The sequence below is a fragment of the Phyllostomus discolor genome, chromosome 12, assembly GCF_004126475.2.
Source record: "Phyllostomus discolor isolate MPI-MPIP mPhyDis1 chromosome 12, mPhyDis1.pri.v3, whole genome shotgun sequence".
NCBI lineage: Eukaryota > Metazoa > Chordata > Mammalia > Chiroptera > Phyllostomidae > Phyllostomus > Phyllostomus discolor.
Window position 1 is genome coordinate 75,581,607 of NC_040914.2, and position 18,059 is coordinate 75,599,665.

Here is an 18,059-nt window from a genome sequence, read left to right on the forward strand (position 1 = left end):
CAGAGCGAGCCTCCCACTCGGGGTAAAATAGGCATTCTCTTGATTGTATTTAAACAATGGTGAAACTCAGAGAATGAGAGCCAGCATGCCCGGCTGTCCTTCATCTTCATTTTCCTCAAAGCTTCACGGCCACAGCTATCACGTGTAGTTCAGGGCTGGCCACGCTCGGCACAAGAGAAAAACGTCACACTGCAAGACGGGAGCAATGATGCTTGCAGGCTCAGTCCTGCAAAAGACGTAGAAATGGGGGCCATGCCTCCTCATCTTGGCTGCAGGACCTGCTGGAAGGATCTGCAAGGTGAGCCCTGGGGACGCATCTCTGATGAGATTTCGCTGACAGTGCTGGGCGGCTGAACCCCACAGCTGCCCAGGCGGGACCTCATCTTCTCCACTGGCCTCTCCGGGTCTCCACAGAACCTCCTGGGAGGGCCCGTTTGCCATTCAGGGAATGTGTCCCAGAGCCTGTCAGTTGTGACACTGGGAAGCAAAAGAAGGTCAAAGTTGCCAAATGAACTGAAGTTAGGGAAGTGGGGATTTTTTTATTTAAAAACAAAAAAAAAAAAAACAAAAAAGGCCAGTCAAGGAGAAATGAATCAGGAAACAGAGGACACATTTCACGAGACAGCTCAGATTGGTCTCTGCAAGAAGGTGCCACAAAGCTGCCCCCTTCTGCAGGGATCCTCACACTCAGCACAACCCAGCCAACAAGGACAAGCAACAAAGAGGAGACAAAACTCTGCCCTGCCCTGCCCTCCATAAAGCGCACACCTGGGCAGGTGGTGTGGAGATGGACCTCTGCCGCCTGCAGGGAGAGCTGAAACATTCTTGCAGGCCAGCACACATTTAGGGCTCCATTCTTCAGGAGATACTGAAATTAGCATGGACCTCAGAGGGGGTCCCCAAATGTTAGCTGTCAACCCAACATGGGCACAGTGCCGGTAGAAGAGTCAGTGCTCAGGGTCTCCATGAGGGAGGGTCCTGGTCTCCAAAGTGTACCCTGATGCCCACAGTGTGACTTTTCCAGAAAGCTGCCCTCTCGGCTGTGGAGGGGCTGCACGGTCCTCACGTGCGGCCACTTCTGACACTTGAACACCTCCCAGAACAGCGCCAGTGTACACTGTGCAGACGGGATAACCGCAGGGTGGTAAAAAGACATAGCTCTGACCCAGTTCTGGGATACGTGGCTGAGTTTGCAGTTCTAACATGAGAGCGTGTGTGTGTGTGGGGGGGGGGGGGAGGTGGCTGGGCAATGAGTACCGACTAGAACTGGCTGCAGAGAAGGTTGTAAGCCTGGAGAGAGGCCAGGGCAAGCACATGGGTGCTGCCTGGGGACCAGGACCGGGGGTGCTGTTCACAGGGCCTCCCAGCTGCTCAAAGGCCTGAAGTGACATTCTCTAGTGACCCATACCGCTAGCCCATTCCCCTGATTCGGGAACTGACATGGGGGTGAAATTTTTGTCCAAAATCCAAGTGAGTCAGTAGAGAAATGGGAACTCACAAAAAAGTGAAAAAAATACAAAGGAAAAAAAGAGACAACAAAAAACAAAACATAAAAGAAATAAAACAAAGCAAAAAAAAAAAAAAAAGAGAAATGGGAACTCAGTCCTCAGCCCCAAGACTGATACCCCCAATTGGCTAGGCCCCTCCCTTCCTGCCCAGGCTGCACAGAAGTTCACCTCGCCAAGGCCCTCACAGGCCCGCAGCCACTTCCATTTGTTCCTGCAGAGCAAAGGGTACAGCCGGCACCCCCCACACTGGACCCCTTCAATCAAGAGACTGAGTTATGGCATGAACTTCCCTGAAAGAGGATTTTGTTTTCCCTAGAAAACCGTCAGTGAGTCAAAGACAAACTCAATTTCTCCAATTCTTTGTTTTTTTTTGTTTTGTTTTGTTATAAGACATGCTCGGCTCAGCTTTCCCATCGGCTACTGACAAATGTGCAGGCCTACGCCACACACTCTATAGAAAGTATTTCAGGTGGCTGGGTTGAGAAGCCTCCAAGAAGGTGGGTGTTCTGGTCGGAAGGTTGAATCTCAAAAGTGCATGCTGCTGCTCTTCCCAGGTCTCAGGGTCTGGAGCCGCCCCCAGCAGAGAGAGGGGCCGTCAGGAGGTCAGGGACTGAATGTTCTTGAGCATCTCCTCGAAGGCCTGCGAGGACGGTGCGTCCGCGTTCCGGAAGTTGGCCTGGACTCTGCTGTACAGGCTGAAGGATTTCAGCTCCAGCCAGATGAACCCGAAGCGGTCCTCGTCGAACAGGATGAAGACGCCAGGGGTGCGCTCGGGGCTGGTGAAGCCATGGTCGGCGATGAGGCCTGTACCGTAGAAACTGAACCAAGAAAGAGGAAAAGCACAAGGGAGAGAAGAGTAAGAGGGGCTTCGAGGCACTGTGTTGGCCCAAGTCAAGAACTGGTCATGCGGGAGTGCTCTAAAGCCCTTTCCTTCCATTCAAGCCACTTTCGCTCATTGTAAGCAAGAAGCTAAGAATCAGCAGGCGCCCCGAGAGAGCCTGTCCTTGTGGAACCCTGCACAACACTCAACATCCAGCACACTGGGCCACAGTAGCAGAGGGGTGGGGCTCTGGGGGTTTGGGAGATGGACGTTCACGTACGGAGCATGAGAGAGGGTGTGCCGAGCTCCCACACGGTTGGGCTCACCCCGCCAGCTGCTGATTCCTACCACCTTGCCAGCTACGGGAGGAGGGTCTCAGGCAGCCCCACCTCACAATCTTTCCCAAAGCACGTTTTCATCATGCAGGCCTGGGTCACAAAAATCTTAATTCGCAGGGTAGTTATGTCAACATATGAACACTTCAAGTATAATCAATAAAGACTTACTGGCATGCAACTGGTATTAAGTCACAAAGTAAAACTTTCAAATACCTACATGGCCCAGTTTTGAGATCTAAATCAGGCTGAAATACACTGTCCTTCTTACAAAGAACTTGGTGCTTCTGCTGAAGACAAGAAGTCAGGGGCTGGCCTGAATCTCCCAGCACGTGGAGTGACACCTGAGACCTCCTCCACCCCCACCTCTTCCCGCCACAGTGAGGCTCTGCTGGGTGGGAGAGGGGACAGCAGCCTGCGCTTCAGGGTTTCCTGGGTGGGAGGAAAGCACTACAGCCCACAGGGAGGCAAAGGGATGCCCACTGGGCTTCGAGAACACAGCAAATGTCTGCTGCACCAGCACCGCAACAAGGCCTCGCGGACACACAACGCAGACAGGGAAGGATTGCAGCAGGCCCTCCTGAGCCGGGGAGCCGCCGATATTCAGCACGGGTTGGAGGACCACCCTGTGGTGCTGCCAGGGTGCTGCCAGGGGGCTGCCAGGGGGCTGGGGCCAGACTGGACGGCCCCAGCCTGCTGGTGGGCTGGCCACAAGCCACTAGGAGTTGTCACATTATCCAGGGATAACAGAGCCTTTTCCTCGCATGGCCTTTCAAATGGGCATGTAATGTACAGCATGGGGAAAAGAGTCGACATTACTCTACAACTCTGTATGGTGACAGAGGGTTACTGGACTTATTTTGGTGATCAGAATGTAAGGAATCTAGATGTCGAATCACTATGCTACACACCTGAACCTAATATAATATTGTATGTCAACTACAGTTTTAAAATTTTAAAAACTTTACAAAAAAATTTACATCAGGTGAAATTATACTGGAATGCTACTTATATGTCTCCCTCTGGAAAAGCCAAATTCAGTCACTTGTATCATAACTGCGTAACCAGAAGAAAATGTAATAATGTTTTTCTGCCAAGCCCACAAGACACCTAAATCCCCTTGGGGGAGCTGGGCGTGCGGGGCGCACTGTTAGTCTGTACAGAAACAGCTGCTCAGACCACTGCAGGCGCATGGCCCTGCAGGCGGCCCAGAGATAAAGGGAAACAGACTGTACATAACTTGAAAAAGGTGGCGAGTCAGCTGTAATGCTGGGAAGCGGACAGACTATTCCCTCAAAATAGCCACTAAGGCAACTGCACAGAACTTCCTGTGATCATTGAATGTCCTCGACTTGCATGTGCAATATGGTGGCCATCAGCCACATGTTGAGCCCTTGGGGCCAGCGCAACTGAGGACCTTTTTAATTTTACTGATTTTAGCGAAAGTTAAGTAGCCCGAAGTATAGGGGACTGCGGCAAGGGTCTCGTAATCCATCTGCCAGGGAATGGCCTGAATGGCAGGGCTGGGACTGAGTGGCTGAAAGTAGAGGCCTGAGACAAAACTGTAAGAACAGCAAGTCAGGTGAGGAGCTGGCAGCCTGGGGGAGGTCTTGTCCCACGAGCAGGGATCCTGACCTCTGCATGGAGGGAAGCAGCAATCCCTTACCACATGTTGTCTGGGCTGGGGTTCACTTTGGTGGCCAGTTAGGCGCTGGCCCAAAGTAGCCAAGGAGGGCAGAAAAATAACAGAAATGAAGAAGGAAGGAAGAGGAGAAATCACAGGATGAAATAACAATCTGACGTCCAAACTACCTCCATGTGGTGATGAATGGCAAACCCACGACAGGCTTTACCAGCAAGGACATCCAGGTGAACTCCAAGCAGGCTTTCTCACGGAGAAGTGTGGGCTGAGGGTGAGGCCTGCTCCTCGCTGTCTGCTTCACTGCTACCTGACATCCTGCCTCATATCCCTTTCACCTTAGTAACTATGTGACACGAGGCATTCTGGAAGGAGTCTTCATGCCTGGCAATTCTAATAACCCCAGTCTGAGGCTCCCCGACGGGGCGTGACAGCTGACTGTTTAGCCCAGGAAACGGTGCCAACTGTTGGGGTCTGAGCTAGGGCTTGGACCCAGCTGCCAGAGGCTCCCATTCCAGGGTGGGAAGCCCCCACACCAGCCTGTCAGAGCCCAGGCCCACCCCGAAGCCCAGTCTTCGCTCACCCTCGTGTCCTTACCACATCCTGCAGGTTCGGGGGTAGTCCTCGTTCCTTGAGGTCACACCCACAGGCAGAACAAACTGGACAGGCTCCTCCTTCAAAGCTGCAGCCCCTTGGTCCCCGGGCTCCCAGACCTTCTCCGTGGGTGGCCTGGCACCCTCGCTGTCCTCAGTCCTGTCTTCTTGCTGCTGCTGCTCCTGGCGTACCTGCTCGTGAACCTCCAGGACGATGCGGGAGAGCTCGTTGAAGTTGCAGAGGTTCTCGACATTAGGCAGCTGGATGCGGTGCATGAGGTCGATCTCTACCGTTTGCTGCCCCGCAGGAATATTGGGGTCACCCTGTGGAGCGAGTGGGTGGCAGAGAGCAGGGCTCAGAGGCCAGCAGAGACATACTCCAGCCTAGGCCCCACCTCTGGTCAGAAGAGCTCACTCTAGTGTTCCTACTGACTTAGAAGCAACCCCTTGAAAAGTAAAATATTTTAGAAGCCCTTAAAATTAGCACATAGAGCAAGTGTCCCCATCTTTGAAGGGATCTTTGAGGCCAGAAAATGACAGCACCTTCTAGGGATGTGCTGAGGGTCCACAGGCACAATGGCTCATCTGCGCTCAAAGACCTCAGGTGGGAACTAGCCTGTGACAGTCGAAGAGACAGAGGTTTAGAGAACTTCACCCCCTCCCAGGGTCAGGCAGAGGGCAACAGGCCTGAGAGGCCAGCCCAGACAGGTCTGCCTGGAACACAGAAGCTCCTCAGCACGAACTCCAGGAGATCCCCAGGCCCTGCTGCTCTACACAAGTCCTGGGGCACGCCAAGATCCCCCCCAGAAGAGCCCCACCATGCCAGGGACAAAGCCGTGGTTCCAGGCTCTTGTTCACTAGGAGCTTTCCCAAAAGCAGAGGGACCTCGGAGGACACAGGCTCAAGAGCAGCACTGGGTGAGGACTAGGAAATGGTGCTGCTTCTTCAGGATGCTTTACTGCACCTGCTGGAAACTCACCCCAACAAACTATGCAAATGACAGGTGAGCACAGCATGAATGGGGGCCCTGGAGGGGCCAACACAGGGCCTACTCTGCTCAACAACCTTCCAACTGCTTTTTCAAGCTGCTGAGGCCGGGACAGGCAGTGGGGCATGTGTGCCACCAAAGGGGGTCTCCAATGGGAGGCCCTTGGGGTCACCTGGGGGGCTTGTGGAGCCCTTACCTAGACCCCTACCCATTAAATGAGAACCCGTAGGGTGGAGCAAGGGCATCAGTGTTTTCTCAACTTGCTGCAAGTATCTCAGTGTGGAAAAGCAGTAGGGCTCACCATCCCCTGAGACCCTGGTTGGGTGAATCTGGGTGGGGCCTGAGGATCTGCATTCCCAACCAGCTCCCTGGGGAAGCGATGCTGCAGTCTGGGTCCTACTAAGGAGCCAGGGTGCAGCCTGAGTCACGATGTACCAAGGCTGGCCTGACAAATCCACACAGGGCTGGACCCGGCCTGGCAGCCCCAAGACTTACTGTGATCTTCGTGGCCCTGGCATGCTTCCCATGGAAGCTGAGCATGACAATCTCTAGGCCGTGGCTGCCATAGGTGCCTTTGAAGAGGCCTGGCCTGATAAGGTCGTCTGGGTGGCTGGGCGGGAGGTAGATGCGGCGGTAGGTCAGGCAGTTGCTGTGGGGGAGTGGGTGGTGTGAGAGCCGCACGGAGCTGCAGCAGTGCAGAGCCCACACCTCCCTGCCCCACCACGGGCAAGGCAGGTGGCCTAGCATGGCCAGGTCAGTGGGGAGCAGGGGCACCCCATGTTTCTGAGCCATGCTCACCCACCCACGTGTGCAGGGAACCCTCACACCTTCTTTGATCCCAACAAGGCTTAACAGGGGCTCACGTGTCCCCCTGCCAGGCACCCGAAGGCCGCTGGATTGGCGCTCACAGTGGAGGGAAGGGAATGACACTCCTGATCGGTCACCCTGGGGCAGGAATCCAAGACTGTGCAGGGGACATGGCAAAGAGGCCAAACAGGGGCTGCAGGGACAGGGCCAGGGACAGAGAGGTGGGAAAGCAGGCCTCCTAGGGTGGAGGTGGGAAAACAACCCCAAGGGTTAGGCACACACACCAGGGCAACTAGAGCATCCTGCTGGTGGATACTGATGATAAATAAGACAGAAAACATACGGGACGCAGGCGAGAAGGTGGGCGTGGACTGCGCTCACAGCAGCCAGAGAGGGAGGTACTAAGTTCACAATACTCCCACAGAGAGGGACTGTGCCCACGGTGCCCACAGAGGGGGCTGCACGTACTCATACTGACTGGTGTAGATGAACTTCATCAGGATGAGCTCCTGCATGTGCTCATGGAAAATGTCCTCCAGCGTCCGCCCCCATTCTTCCCTCAGCCACGTTCGGAACTCCTTCCAAGAGAACACAGGTCATGAAAACCACCATGACACAGGGGCACGGGGAGGCCGCTCACTGTGATCTGAGTGGACAAAGCAGCATTTTTATAGTTGTGGGTGATGCTGTGGGCACCCCTATGACAAAGGAACCCACCTGGGCAGGCACATGAAGATGGGGCTGAGCAGGAGCATGGGAATCTACTGTGGTGTGTTTGCTCTCTCAGCACCTGGCCTCCTTTCCTGTGGAGACATGCCACTGGTGAAAAATGGGGGGCTCTGGTCCCTGCTTTCCCAGAGCACACAAGCCCAGACTTCAGGGGAAGCAGCAGGGACACGAGGTCCCTTCAGGTGAGGCTGGGGCCACAGTCCATGTCCGGAGTTCCCAGGGAACAGCCACATGAACCTCACCTCATGCCCACCCAGGAAACAACTGGGGTCTACACCGAGCTGGCTCAGCAATGCACAGCATCCAAGCCTAGCTCCCAGTCTTCTGGGAGAACAGCAGGCACAGCAGGACTCTGTCGCTTAATCCCATGCTGGGCGAGCTGGCCAGAGTTGCTCTCTGCAGCTGCTGAGGAGGACCACGATAGGTTTAGCCCGAGTCAAGAGACTGGGTGGATTTTCCTTTCTCAAATGTGCCTTCATATAGTTATGCTGTGTGTTCAGTAAGTATATGCACAAAAAGGGAGCTTTTACAAGCACTGAGTCCCCAAAGCTCAGTAATTCATTATGGAATCAGAAACTGTGAAGGATGTTTAGTGCTTAATTGCTTGATTCTGCACATTTAACTTAATCCAGAGAACTGAGTTCCTAGCTCAGTATAGTGTTTCTAATGATTATCTAGAATTAGCTCTATAAACAGAAGCAAAAGCTCTTTACCAAAACAACAAAAAAGCTACAATCTGTCAACTGCTTTAATATGTTACTGGCCCAAATCTGGCAAAGAACAAAAACTACTACAGTGACTGAACAAAACTGTTATAACTAAAAAGTCAATACGTAAAATCAACTGAGTTTTTATATACTAGCAGCACAAAATTGTAAAATAAAAATTTTAAATCCTATTTACAATAGCCTAAAACAAAACAAAACAAAACCACAGCACTTGGGAATAAGTATTACAAAATATATGCGAGACCTCCACTCTGAAAACCCCAAGACTGCTGAGAGAAAGTAAAGAGGCGTAATAATAGTCGGAGATCTCTACGGACTGGAAGACTCAGCATTAAGTCAGCAATTCTATACAAACTGCCCTACAGATTCAATGTCAATCATAATCCCATCAGGCTAGCCATTCTGTAGAAACCAACAAGCTGATTCTGAAATTCATAGGGAAATGAAAAGAACCTAAACATCCACAGCAGTCTTGCAAAAGAATAAAGCTGAAGGACCCACACTAGCTCATGCTACAGTAATCAAGATGGGGGACTGACAAACACATAAATAGAACTAAACAGAGAGCTTGGAATCAGTCCCACATTTATCTGGTCAGCTAGTTTTCGACAGAGCTGACCTAACCACCTGGTGGGGAAAGGAAAGTCTTTTCCACAAACGGTACTCCAACGACTGGACATGCATACGGAGAAAAAGAACCATGATCCCTATTCTCATGCCGTACACAAGAAATAATTTGAGTTACAGACCTAAACATGATGTGAAGCTACCAAGCTTCAGAAAGAGAGAGAGAGATTCTCTGCCACTTGAAGATAGGCAAAGATTTTTAGAACACAAAGAACAATAACCATAAAATGATTTTAAAAATTATACTTCACTAAAATCAAAACCTTCCACTTTGTGACTCAACTCATGGAAGAAAGGCCCTTAAAAAAATCAAACAGATAAAAAACAGATAAAATGGAAGCAAAAGAATGTAATGAACAAGGATTTCAATGTTGCCATGGTGAATAATCAGACTTTAGCTAAATGCCAAAGAGAAGATGGCTTGTGAATAGTCATAATCTTGTTTACTTTGCACGAAAGGTCAAACTCATTATACCAGCCAGGCCAAATTACTCAGAACAAAGAACTTTCAAATACATATGTTTATTATAAAGTAATCTTATAAGGTGTATATGCATAAGGAAAAACACAGGGGCCCAGGGAAGAATCAGTGTGGTACTGGTCTGGGGCTGACTCACATGTGCTAGCACTGTACAATCACTGTCTACATCTGCACAAACGGCCTAGGAGACATGCGCTAACATTTTCCCTGTTCTACAGGCTTGGGACTTACAAAAGTAGAGAAACCTTCCCAAAGTCAGCCAGCTAGTGAGCGACAGAATCAGAGCTAACCCAAGTCCACGTGCTAACTGGTTTTGCCTCTAGCAAGGCAAATATAAGAGCCAATGGAGTGTGGGAGCTGGGCTCACCCGCCCTGGTGGACCGTCTGTACCCAAGGACCATCAAACTGACAACACGTAACAAGAATTTGGAACACCTTCAGGGCATTTACCTGGCAACCCCACTTCTGCATGATCCCAAATCCACATAAAGTTTTGCACAGAGTTCAGACGGTGGGATGACAGCAATGACACTTGGCATTCTCCTGGTGTGGTATCCTATTCAACCCTCCAGAATCACTTGGGGTGCACAGGTGATCATGTCCTCTATTTCAGAGATAAGGACTGAGGCTCCCAGAGGGTAAGTCACTCAAGCACGTGGTCAAGAGGGTAACAGGAGAAACATGAACATTTGAGATAAACCCCACATCCACCTGCAGGAGAATGGTTACATCCAAATACATCACAGCAAGATGATAAAGTTCTATGCTGAATGAAAAATAAATCTTGTGAAGGGTTCTAATGAGACTGGAAAATATCTCTGGAGTAACAAGATTAAAAAAATCCAGCTGAGAAAGTAAAATTGTAATTCCATCAGAAATGCCAAAAGACATAAAAGGAGGCCGGAGAATGGGCTGGGAGATGACTCCTAGGTAGGGCCATGCCAGCACTTTTCCCTCCAGATTCTGCTGATTTCATATTTGATGATGATAAGGCATCATTTTAGTAACTGCATGGTTACTTCCCCATCTCTGCTCCTCCCTGCAGCCCCCAGGCTTCAAGAAGGCCTGGGGAGGAAGTAAGGTGGTGGCTGGGCCTTAGCCATCATCCATGAAGACAAGCCAGGCAGTGTCTACACGGGGGAGGCAGAGTCTGGGGCAGCCCGAGGACTACACTACTCCTCACAGAACAGCCTGGACTTGGCCTTCTAAGGTGCACAGCGCTGGCAGCAATCCTGGGCCTAGAGTTTGCATGCAAGCAAGTGGAAGAATTGTCTAGCCCTGTGGGTGCAGTTTATGATGTCATGGGGCCGGCTTCTGGTACCAATGAAGTATGGAGCCCATGTGAAGGGCTGGGCAGGACTACTCACTGGTTTCTTCATGAGCAGGATGCTAAAGGGACTGGCCATGAGCCACCAGAGACTCAAAAACTGCCTGAGATATGCACACCCAGCAAATAGATAAAAGCTATAATGAGTCTACTATATTTTAAAAGTTCAAGTTTTTCTTAAGAAATGCCAATCTTTTGAAATGGCGATATGACTTAGATCCTCAGAAAACTACAACTCAGAGACAAGGTAAAATTACTCATGCAAACAAAAGAAAGCACAAAAACTGGTATAGCTGACACACAGGTTTACCCACCATAAGGCCTGGTCTGAAAATCTCAATCACCAGGTCCACCTGTGGGGAGAACAGCGCGGCTCGGAGAACAGCCCTCTGGTCTCCCTGCAACTCAGCTCTAAGAAGAAACATGCACAGCACAGACACCCTCGACAAAGTGGTGAAGGAGAACCACATAGTGAAAACTATTTCCTTTTGGTCACATTCTGAGGATTGGTGGAGAAACAAAAACCTATGCTTGTGTACACACAACCTCATGAGGCCGTTTCTCACAAAAGGGTCAGACACTTTCTGCGGCAACAACATGAGGATGAATCACGGGAGAGGGCCATCATGTTGGTGGCGTGCCGATGATGTGAAACCATTCAGCCTCATGTCTGCTCCTTGTGCACAGAAAGGGTACGGGCTCACCTCTTGCCTCCCACCAGACATCCTGTGGTGGTCCGTCTGGTTACACTTGGTGGAGAACTCGTCCTTCTTCACAATCTTCAGCATTCATGACAAAGCAGCGAGGGGAACAAATCAGTCATGGCATCTCCATCAGACAATGAGCCCCTCCTCCCCGATGTACCCCACTCATCTACAGAAGCCCAGAACACATACAAATTGTGACCAGTCCAGAGAAGGGAGCTCAGAACCACCCCGAGTATGCACTTCCTTCTGGAGGAATGGTGCATCCAAGAGAGAGGTGTTTGTGCTTTTCTAAGGGGACTCTTAGAGCAGGCAAGAGGGGCTATCATTTCATAGTCTTAGGTTTTGAAAAAAGAACAGTGAGGAATGGTGTGGTTGGAAACAACAAATGGTTTTAACTGGATACTGGATGCAGAACTAGTGGAGGGGTCCAGCTGGTGGTCCTTTGGGGAGCTACACCACAGCACCATAGCATAACTAACACACAGAGGGGGTAGGGGGTAATAACACAGAGCCCTGTTTCCCCTGATCTGCTCGGACACAGGCCTGTAGCTACGGACACCACTGCAAACTGAGCTGGCACCAGGACGGGGGAGACCAGAGGAGACCTCGCCCCTCGCCTGCACGTGGCTGCCGTGTCTCAGGGAGCCCAAGTACACACTCACCTGGATGTGGCCATTGTGGGGCCCTCTGTGGCCATACATGCACTCCACCGTGGGTGATTTCCTCTCCGTCAGGTGGATTCTAAACAAGGGCTTGAATCGCATTGGGTCATCCACATGAGGGTCATGGGGAGGCAGGTACATCCAACCAATAATGAACAAACCATCCACCTGCGGTGAGGAGAAAGGGTGCACGTCCACGTGAGGGTATGTGAGGCACGGAGGCAGAGGGTCCTCACCCGCAGCTGTCCACAGTGACCACCCACGTCTCCACACTCCAGGCCCACGAAGGACCTCAGGGCCAACAGACATCGAGATGCCCCTGGCCTGTCACAAGGGGACAAGCACGGCCCCACCACCAAGTGCTTGTTAACTAGAGAGTAGTTATCTAGTGAAAAGCAATGTGACTACACTTAATATCAGTTGATTGGTCACTGAAATTTACTGAGAACAGAACTTAAATGTGTGATGATGCATACATTAATTAACTAGATGGGGGGACCATGAAGTGTGCTTTATAAATCTTATAATTTTGTCAGTGATACTTCAATAAACCTGAAAAAAAATAATCTTTTAGATAGAAAAAAGTTGTTAGACCTGAATCCAAGAAAGCCTTTGAGAGAGAACTTCCAGATCTAAAGTGGAGTATGGGGGGAGCTAAATGACATGAGAAAGAAGTGGAATAATCCAGAAAGTGACACCCAATAAGTATGGCAACTGACCTGAGAAAAAAATGGGGGTGCTGCTTTCAACAGGAGAGAGTCATGAGGCAAAACACACAAATACAATGTCAAGCCTGGTTTAGGAACCAATCGGAACGAACCAGCTGTCAACAGGCAGTTTTGAGACAAGCAGGGAACCTCACATAGGGACTGGGTCTCAGGTAACATCAAGGAATTACTGCTGCTTTTGGAAGACGTGATAAGAACTGGTAGATATGTAGGAAAACACCCACATTTTTAGAGACCCACACTGAAGTATGAGCAGATGAAGTGACACAAGCCTGGAATTTGCTTGAAATTCCCTGAAAACAGGGACGAGACAAGGGACGAGCCAAGGGGCGGAGACAGAGGCTGAGAACTTGGTGCACTATCGGTGGCTGCTGAACCCCGGCAGTGGGCAGCGGCACTTCACGCTACCATCCCCCTATTCTGGTGTGTTTGAAACAGCGAGTGATAGGAAGTGACAGAGCTCAGATCAAAGGACACGCAGTCCCCACACGCATGCTCAGCACAAAGGCGCCCACATTCCCAGTGGAGGGACAGGGACAGCCCCATCTGAAATGACCCAGCAGTCGCTCCTGCCTTCCCAGAAGAGCCTAGATCCACACCTTCTAGCTCTCGAAACGGGAGGAGAGAATTTACTCACTTTTGCGGCTAACCAGTCTGAGACGAGAGCCAGTTGCCATGGTTCAGTCATGGGATACATTCATCACCCTCCCCAACTAAAAGGAAAAAAATATGCCCACACTGGGTTGTCCCTGAGAGAACATTTTAAAAGCCAGGCTTTTCCCCAGTGATATTAAATGTAACATATGTAAAGTGTGTTTCTGAATGAATGCTGCCACCAAATACAGAGTATAAAGCAATACTTATTCCTGTCCAAACCCCACCTGGTGAGCAAAATACACAGAGTGACAGTAACCAGAGTCACCAGGTGGTCCATCTGGACCAGGCTCGGAAGAGCCACACTGAGGCTGTCCAGGGCCACGGCGAAGCAGACTCACAAGTACTACAAGATGTGGAGCCGGTCTCCCAGGCTGGGCTTCTGGCATGAGCCAGTGGGAAGGAAAGCAGGGGCAGAACACCAGCGTTCCCCAGGGGGCACCTGACTGTTTTCACTGGGACATCAGCTACAGCAACACCTGGGCCCAGGCGCCTGCCCAGAGTTGGCCGAGTATTAACTGCACGTGCTTGGCCCTAGGGCTGCTGCTCAGTTCTGACCTCACAAGAACCCACAGGCGAGGCTCTTGGACTTACCACCACATTCAGCAGTCCTCCGTAGGGCCCGATATCTGGCTGCCACAATCCCAAGATGTGTCTGTATCTGTGGAGCACTACAGGGAGAGAGAGAGCAGGTCTTTGTTTCAGAGCCGGCCAGTCTTCACTTTAAAGTACATCAGAGGAAAGGGCGGGAGGAGGAAGATAGAACTATGAAGAAATGACGAAGGCTTATAACAGAGCCTTGTAAACAAATGTGGATTTAAGCAAAACTTACCTACCAAAGTTTCTAAAGAATTTTAAGAATGAAAATGTCTTTGAAAAGCACAATAAAACAGACAACAGAGTCCTTTTGAAACCCAGCCTCTCCGTGAGCAGCTCCAGTGACAGGGAACTGCTGTCTTGTAAGATGCAGACTGGGCGCCATTAATAAGTGGTGAGCCTCCCGTCCATTTACACAGCTAAGGAAGCTCAGGATTCCTTAAGAGGTGGGGCAGAGTCCACAATGTCATGGGACTGGATAATAAGAATTAAGTTGGGTCATCTCTCTTTTTTAAAAACACCGCACTTCCCCACCTCATTTCCAAAGCGACGCACACATACTCACTGCAGACAACTGGAGAGGAGGAAACCCAGTGCCAGCCTGCAACCCCACCACAGTGATGACGAGCTGCAGTACACATTTTGGAAAATGTCCTTCCCTTCAGTTTCCTCTGCCTTTGCACATGCACTTTTTGGGTGAATAAGTCAATGAGTTAATGGGCAACCAACTTACGCAAGACCCTGACTGCCAAGAGTAGGGCCGGGGTCTCTGTGCAGGCAGAATGTGCTGGGTAACTTCACGCACTGACTGGAAGGGACCACAGGGGGCCCAGACACGGGTCAAACATTATTCTGGATGTGCCTGTGAGGGTGTTCCTGGCTGAGGCTGACATTAACATCAGCAACACTGACTGCTCTCCCCAGTGTGGGGGGCCTCATCCAGACAGGCGGAGGCCCGGGCAGAAGAAGGAGGCTGATCTCCCACTGGTACGAGGGAGCCACTCCTGCCTGGCTGCAAGAGCTGAGATATGTTTTCTCTAACCCCGAACTCTAAATGTGGGCTCTCCCTGACCAGAGTAAAAGGCTAACTCCTGCAAACAAGGGAATTTCCTCTTGCATGACGGCCTTCAGCTGCACACTGGGTAAAAGTGGCCTGTCTACCTCCTCACCATGTGGTGGGCGACCTTCTACCAAATTCCTCGCATCCACTAGAGCAATGTGGAGCACTGCCAGGGTCCTAGGTCAGAACTCAAAACCCAGAGCCCTACGGTTAGTTATTTTTAAGTTCAAAATGCACTTCAACAGTCACCATCAATTTGCACACAGGGTCATGTCGTAAGGACAATATATCCCTTATGATGCTTCCAACTTCTTACAGACACGAATTATCAAGAATATGAAGCGACATATGGCCCAATATTAAGAAAAATAAACAAAAGTGACACTGCAAAAACCGCTAATAATCTGAGGCCACAAAGCTCCTAGCAGCCAGAAGCTGCATCCTCAGATGATGCTGACTTGCTTCTCCCCAGGACAGCATTGTGCACGCAAGACTGTTGATCCTCTCTGGTCCCACAGGACATGGCCCAGAGGCTTTTAAGAGACCAGGGGACACAGTTACCAAGGGCTCCAGGAATAACGTGAATGGATGAGGAAGAAACAGTGCAAGGTCCCAGGCACCTCACAAGCCAATCGTCACAGCAGACTTTTCTGGCAAGTCTGGCTAATGGCAGAGAAGAAATTCTAAGCTGCACTCTGTGAAAACATTCTAGAGGCACTGGAATACTGAACACATATTTAAACATATCAGTTTAAATATGTCCACAGAGAAATGCAATCGATGCTTACATTATATTTTCTGGATCTTCCAAGTTTGCTACAAGGACTGCTACATTTTTACGCCCACATTCAAACCTTAGAGAGGACAGCTGTCTCCAGTTAGAGCAGTCTCTTCTAAGCTGTCAGCTACCCGCAGCTGGGGAACATCCAACACGTGGCTAAAGTGCAGATGCTCTGAAAGTCATGAAAAGTCTGGACTCAAGACACATCCTTACAAGCTACAGAAAGCTTCTGACCAGCCAACCCTTGGGAACAAAAAGAACACACCCCTGACACAGCCCTAGGCACTTTCCAGGTCCCAGCCACCGAGCCACCCTCCCAGAGGTGGGTCAGAATTCCATTCTCGGTCTCAGGTATAAGTTCCAGGTAGACGGTTGTTCTAGAAGAATCCTGCAGCAAACGTATGACTTAATGAGTCTCTAAGTGCTTGTCCACTTGTATTTAAAAGCCCACGCCAGGCTGTTCCCGTCAGCATAGCTGTGGTGATTGATTGATGGTTCTCTTCAATAAATGCTACGTCTCGTTCTCTCCCACGAGCCCAGAGAAGGCACCTTGGCTCACTGACTTGGCCTGCCAAGCAGGGAGGGCGGGTTGGTCTATGACAAGATGTTCTAGAGAGGCTACTTCCAAGGGGGGTTGGAAGAGAACAGAATTCATGCTTTCAGACTTGGCCCACTCACCCGCCTGCCCCCCAACCGCAGCCGCCAGCTCCTCCTGACTGCTCATACGCACTCCGGACGAGCCCCCTCACCCCCTCACCCCCTCACCCCCCCACCCCCATCTCCACTCAAGCAGCTCAGCTCTGGGCCTGATGACACAAACACTGTGGGTGGCATTCACAGTTGTGCACAGGGATCAGACACGACCCCAAGCACACTGACCAGTCCTGGTATCCCCACACTGCCTCCACGGTGGTTCCCTGGAGTAAGTAACATGGGACCAGCGAGCGCTTTAGCTACACGTCCAGAGGCTGGCGGGGGTAAGGAGAAATTCCATAAACAACTCTATTCCTTGTGTTCTAAGTAGGTTTTGTTAGAAACTGTGCCCTTATAAGACATAGAAGTGGGTCTGGTTCACTCGGGATGCTAACACAAGGCACACTTGGCAGGGCAGAGGTAATAAGCAGCAGGGGGTCCTTGCAAGGAGGTATTTCTAATGTCTTTCTTGAAAACTGAAATTCACACCCTCCATCTCGGCTCAACCTAATAAGAAGTGGGGATACCCTTAACCATGATGGAATATGGCTTAGGAAAATTGCCAGAGCCCAAGTAATGCTAATCAAAAGGAATCAGGTTCTAAATAATCAACTGTGCCTACACAGTTTTGTCTCATGTGTATATGGGTACAGGTGTATGTCATTTTTTCCCATTCACATACTCTGTCCAAACACAACTGACTACTGAAGCCTAGAAGTAAACCACTTACATTTCATTTTGGAATACAAAGGTTTGGAGGCCTCAACTCTGTTCTCCCCTCTCGGCCTCAATAAATGATAAGTGCTAAAATGTGTGTCAATAGAGCGACCGCACTGGCACTGCCCCCAAACAGAAAAGAGGCTGCAGAAACCTGGCCCAGGCCACCGCTCAGGTGTGATCCTGGTCATGGCCGAGCCACAGAGAATGCTACGGAAAGCTAAAAAGACAGCAAAAGCCAAGGTCAGCTCGCTCCTAGGACCAAAGCATCCGCAGACTGCGAGTTAGAGGTCCCTCTCCATGCAACTTGTCGCTGTGCTCCCCCGCCAAAGCCAAAGCAGCAGGAGGTACATACGGCAGGTGTACACATCTCGGTACTCCATGTGCTGCTCACAATCGGGAAGAACTTTCATGAAACGTCCTGACTTCACACGAGGGTTTATACCTGAACAGACACAGCAGGGAAAGGGCTGAGGATGGCTCTGCTTTCACAATGGTATAAACAATTTTCACCTGACTCAACACCCTTTCCCTCTCCGCCATCATACTCAACCCCGGTACCTTGGGAGGCAAGCACTTGCCAAAAATGAGAGGCCTGGCTGGAAAGAAAACGTGATGTATCTCTCTTTTAATCAACAGATTCACACCAGGAACTCAGGACGGCGGGCAACCCTGGGGCCCTCTCCACGGTCACTCTCCTCCCGCAGCCGTCATGGATCAATGGAGCTCACTGCGGTAGGAGAGCAGAAGGTGCAGCCCGTGGACATTTGCAGTGGCTGTTCTGGGAGCCCTTGTGCTCCAGCTAAGATACCCAGCTTGTATAGTGCGCACCTAGTGTTTTCCTTCGCTCAGGTTTGTTTTGTGTTGCTTCGGACTAT

The 18,059-nt window shown here is 50.6% G+C and overlaps 1 protein-coding gene across 4 annotated transcripts in view; it reads right to left on the reverse strand.

The window, feature by feature from the left end:
• Window positions 1-559: 559 nt before the first annotated feature.
• Window positions 560-18,059, reverse strand: part of FBXO31 (F-box protein 31) — a 34,746-nt gene continuing 17,246 nt past the window's right edge. For 2 of the 4 annotated variants that reach the window (XM_028501996.2, XM_036012370.1), the window contains 7 exons: window positions 13,928-14,004; window positions 11,952-12,119; window positions 11,287-11,361; window positions 7,159-7,268; window positions 6,379-6,532; window positions 4,900-5,219; window positions 560-2,326 (listed from right to left, as the gene is read on the reverse strand). In XM_028501996.2, coding sequence (XP_028357797.1) covers window positions 2,104-2,326; window positions 4,900-5,219; window positions 6,379-6,532; window positions 7,159-7,268; window positions 11,287-11,361; window positions 11,952-12,119; window positions 13,928-14,004 — 1,127 coding nt within the window. In that variant the 3' untranslated portion in view covers window positions 560-2,103. Of the gene's footprint in view, window positions 2,327-4,899; window positions 5,220-6,378; window positions 6,533-7,158; window positions 7,269-11,286; window positions 11,362-11,951; window positions 12,120-13,927; window positions 14,005-17,536; window positions 17,627-18,059 lie in introns of all 4 variants that reach the window. The other 2 variants (XM_028501995.2, XM_036012369.1) reach the window with 2 other exon arrangements.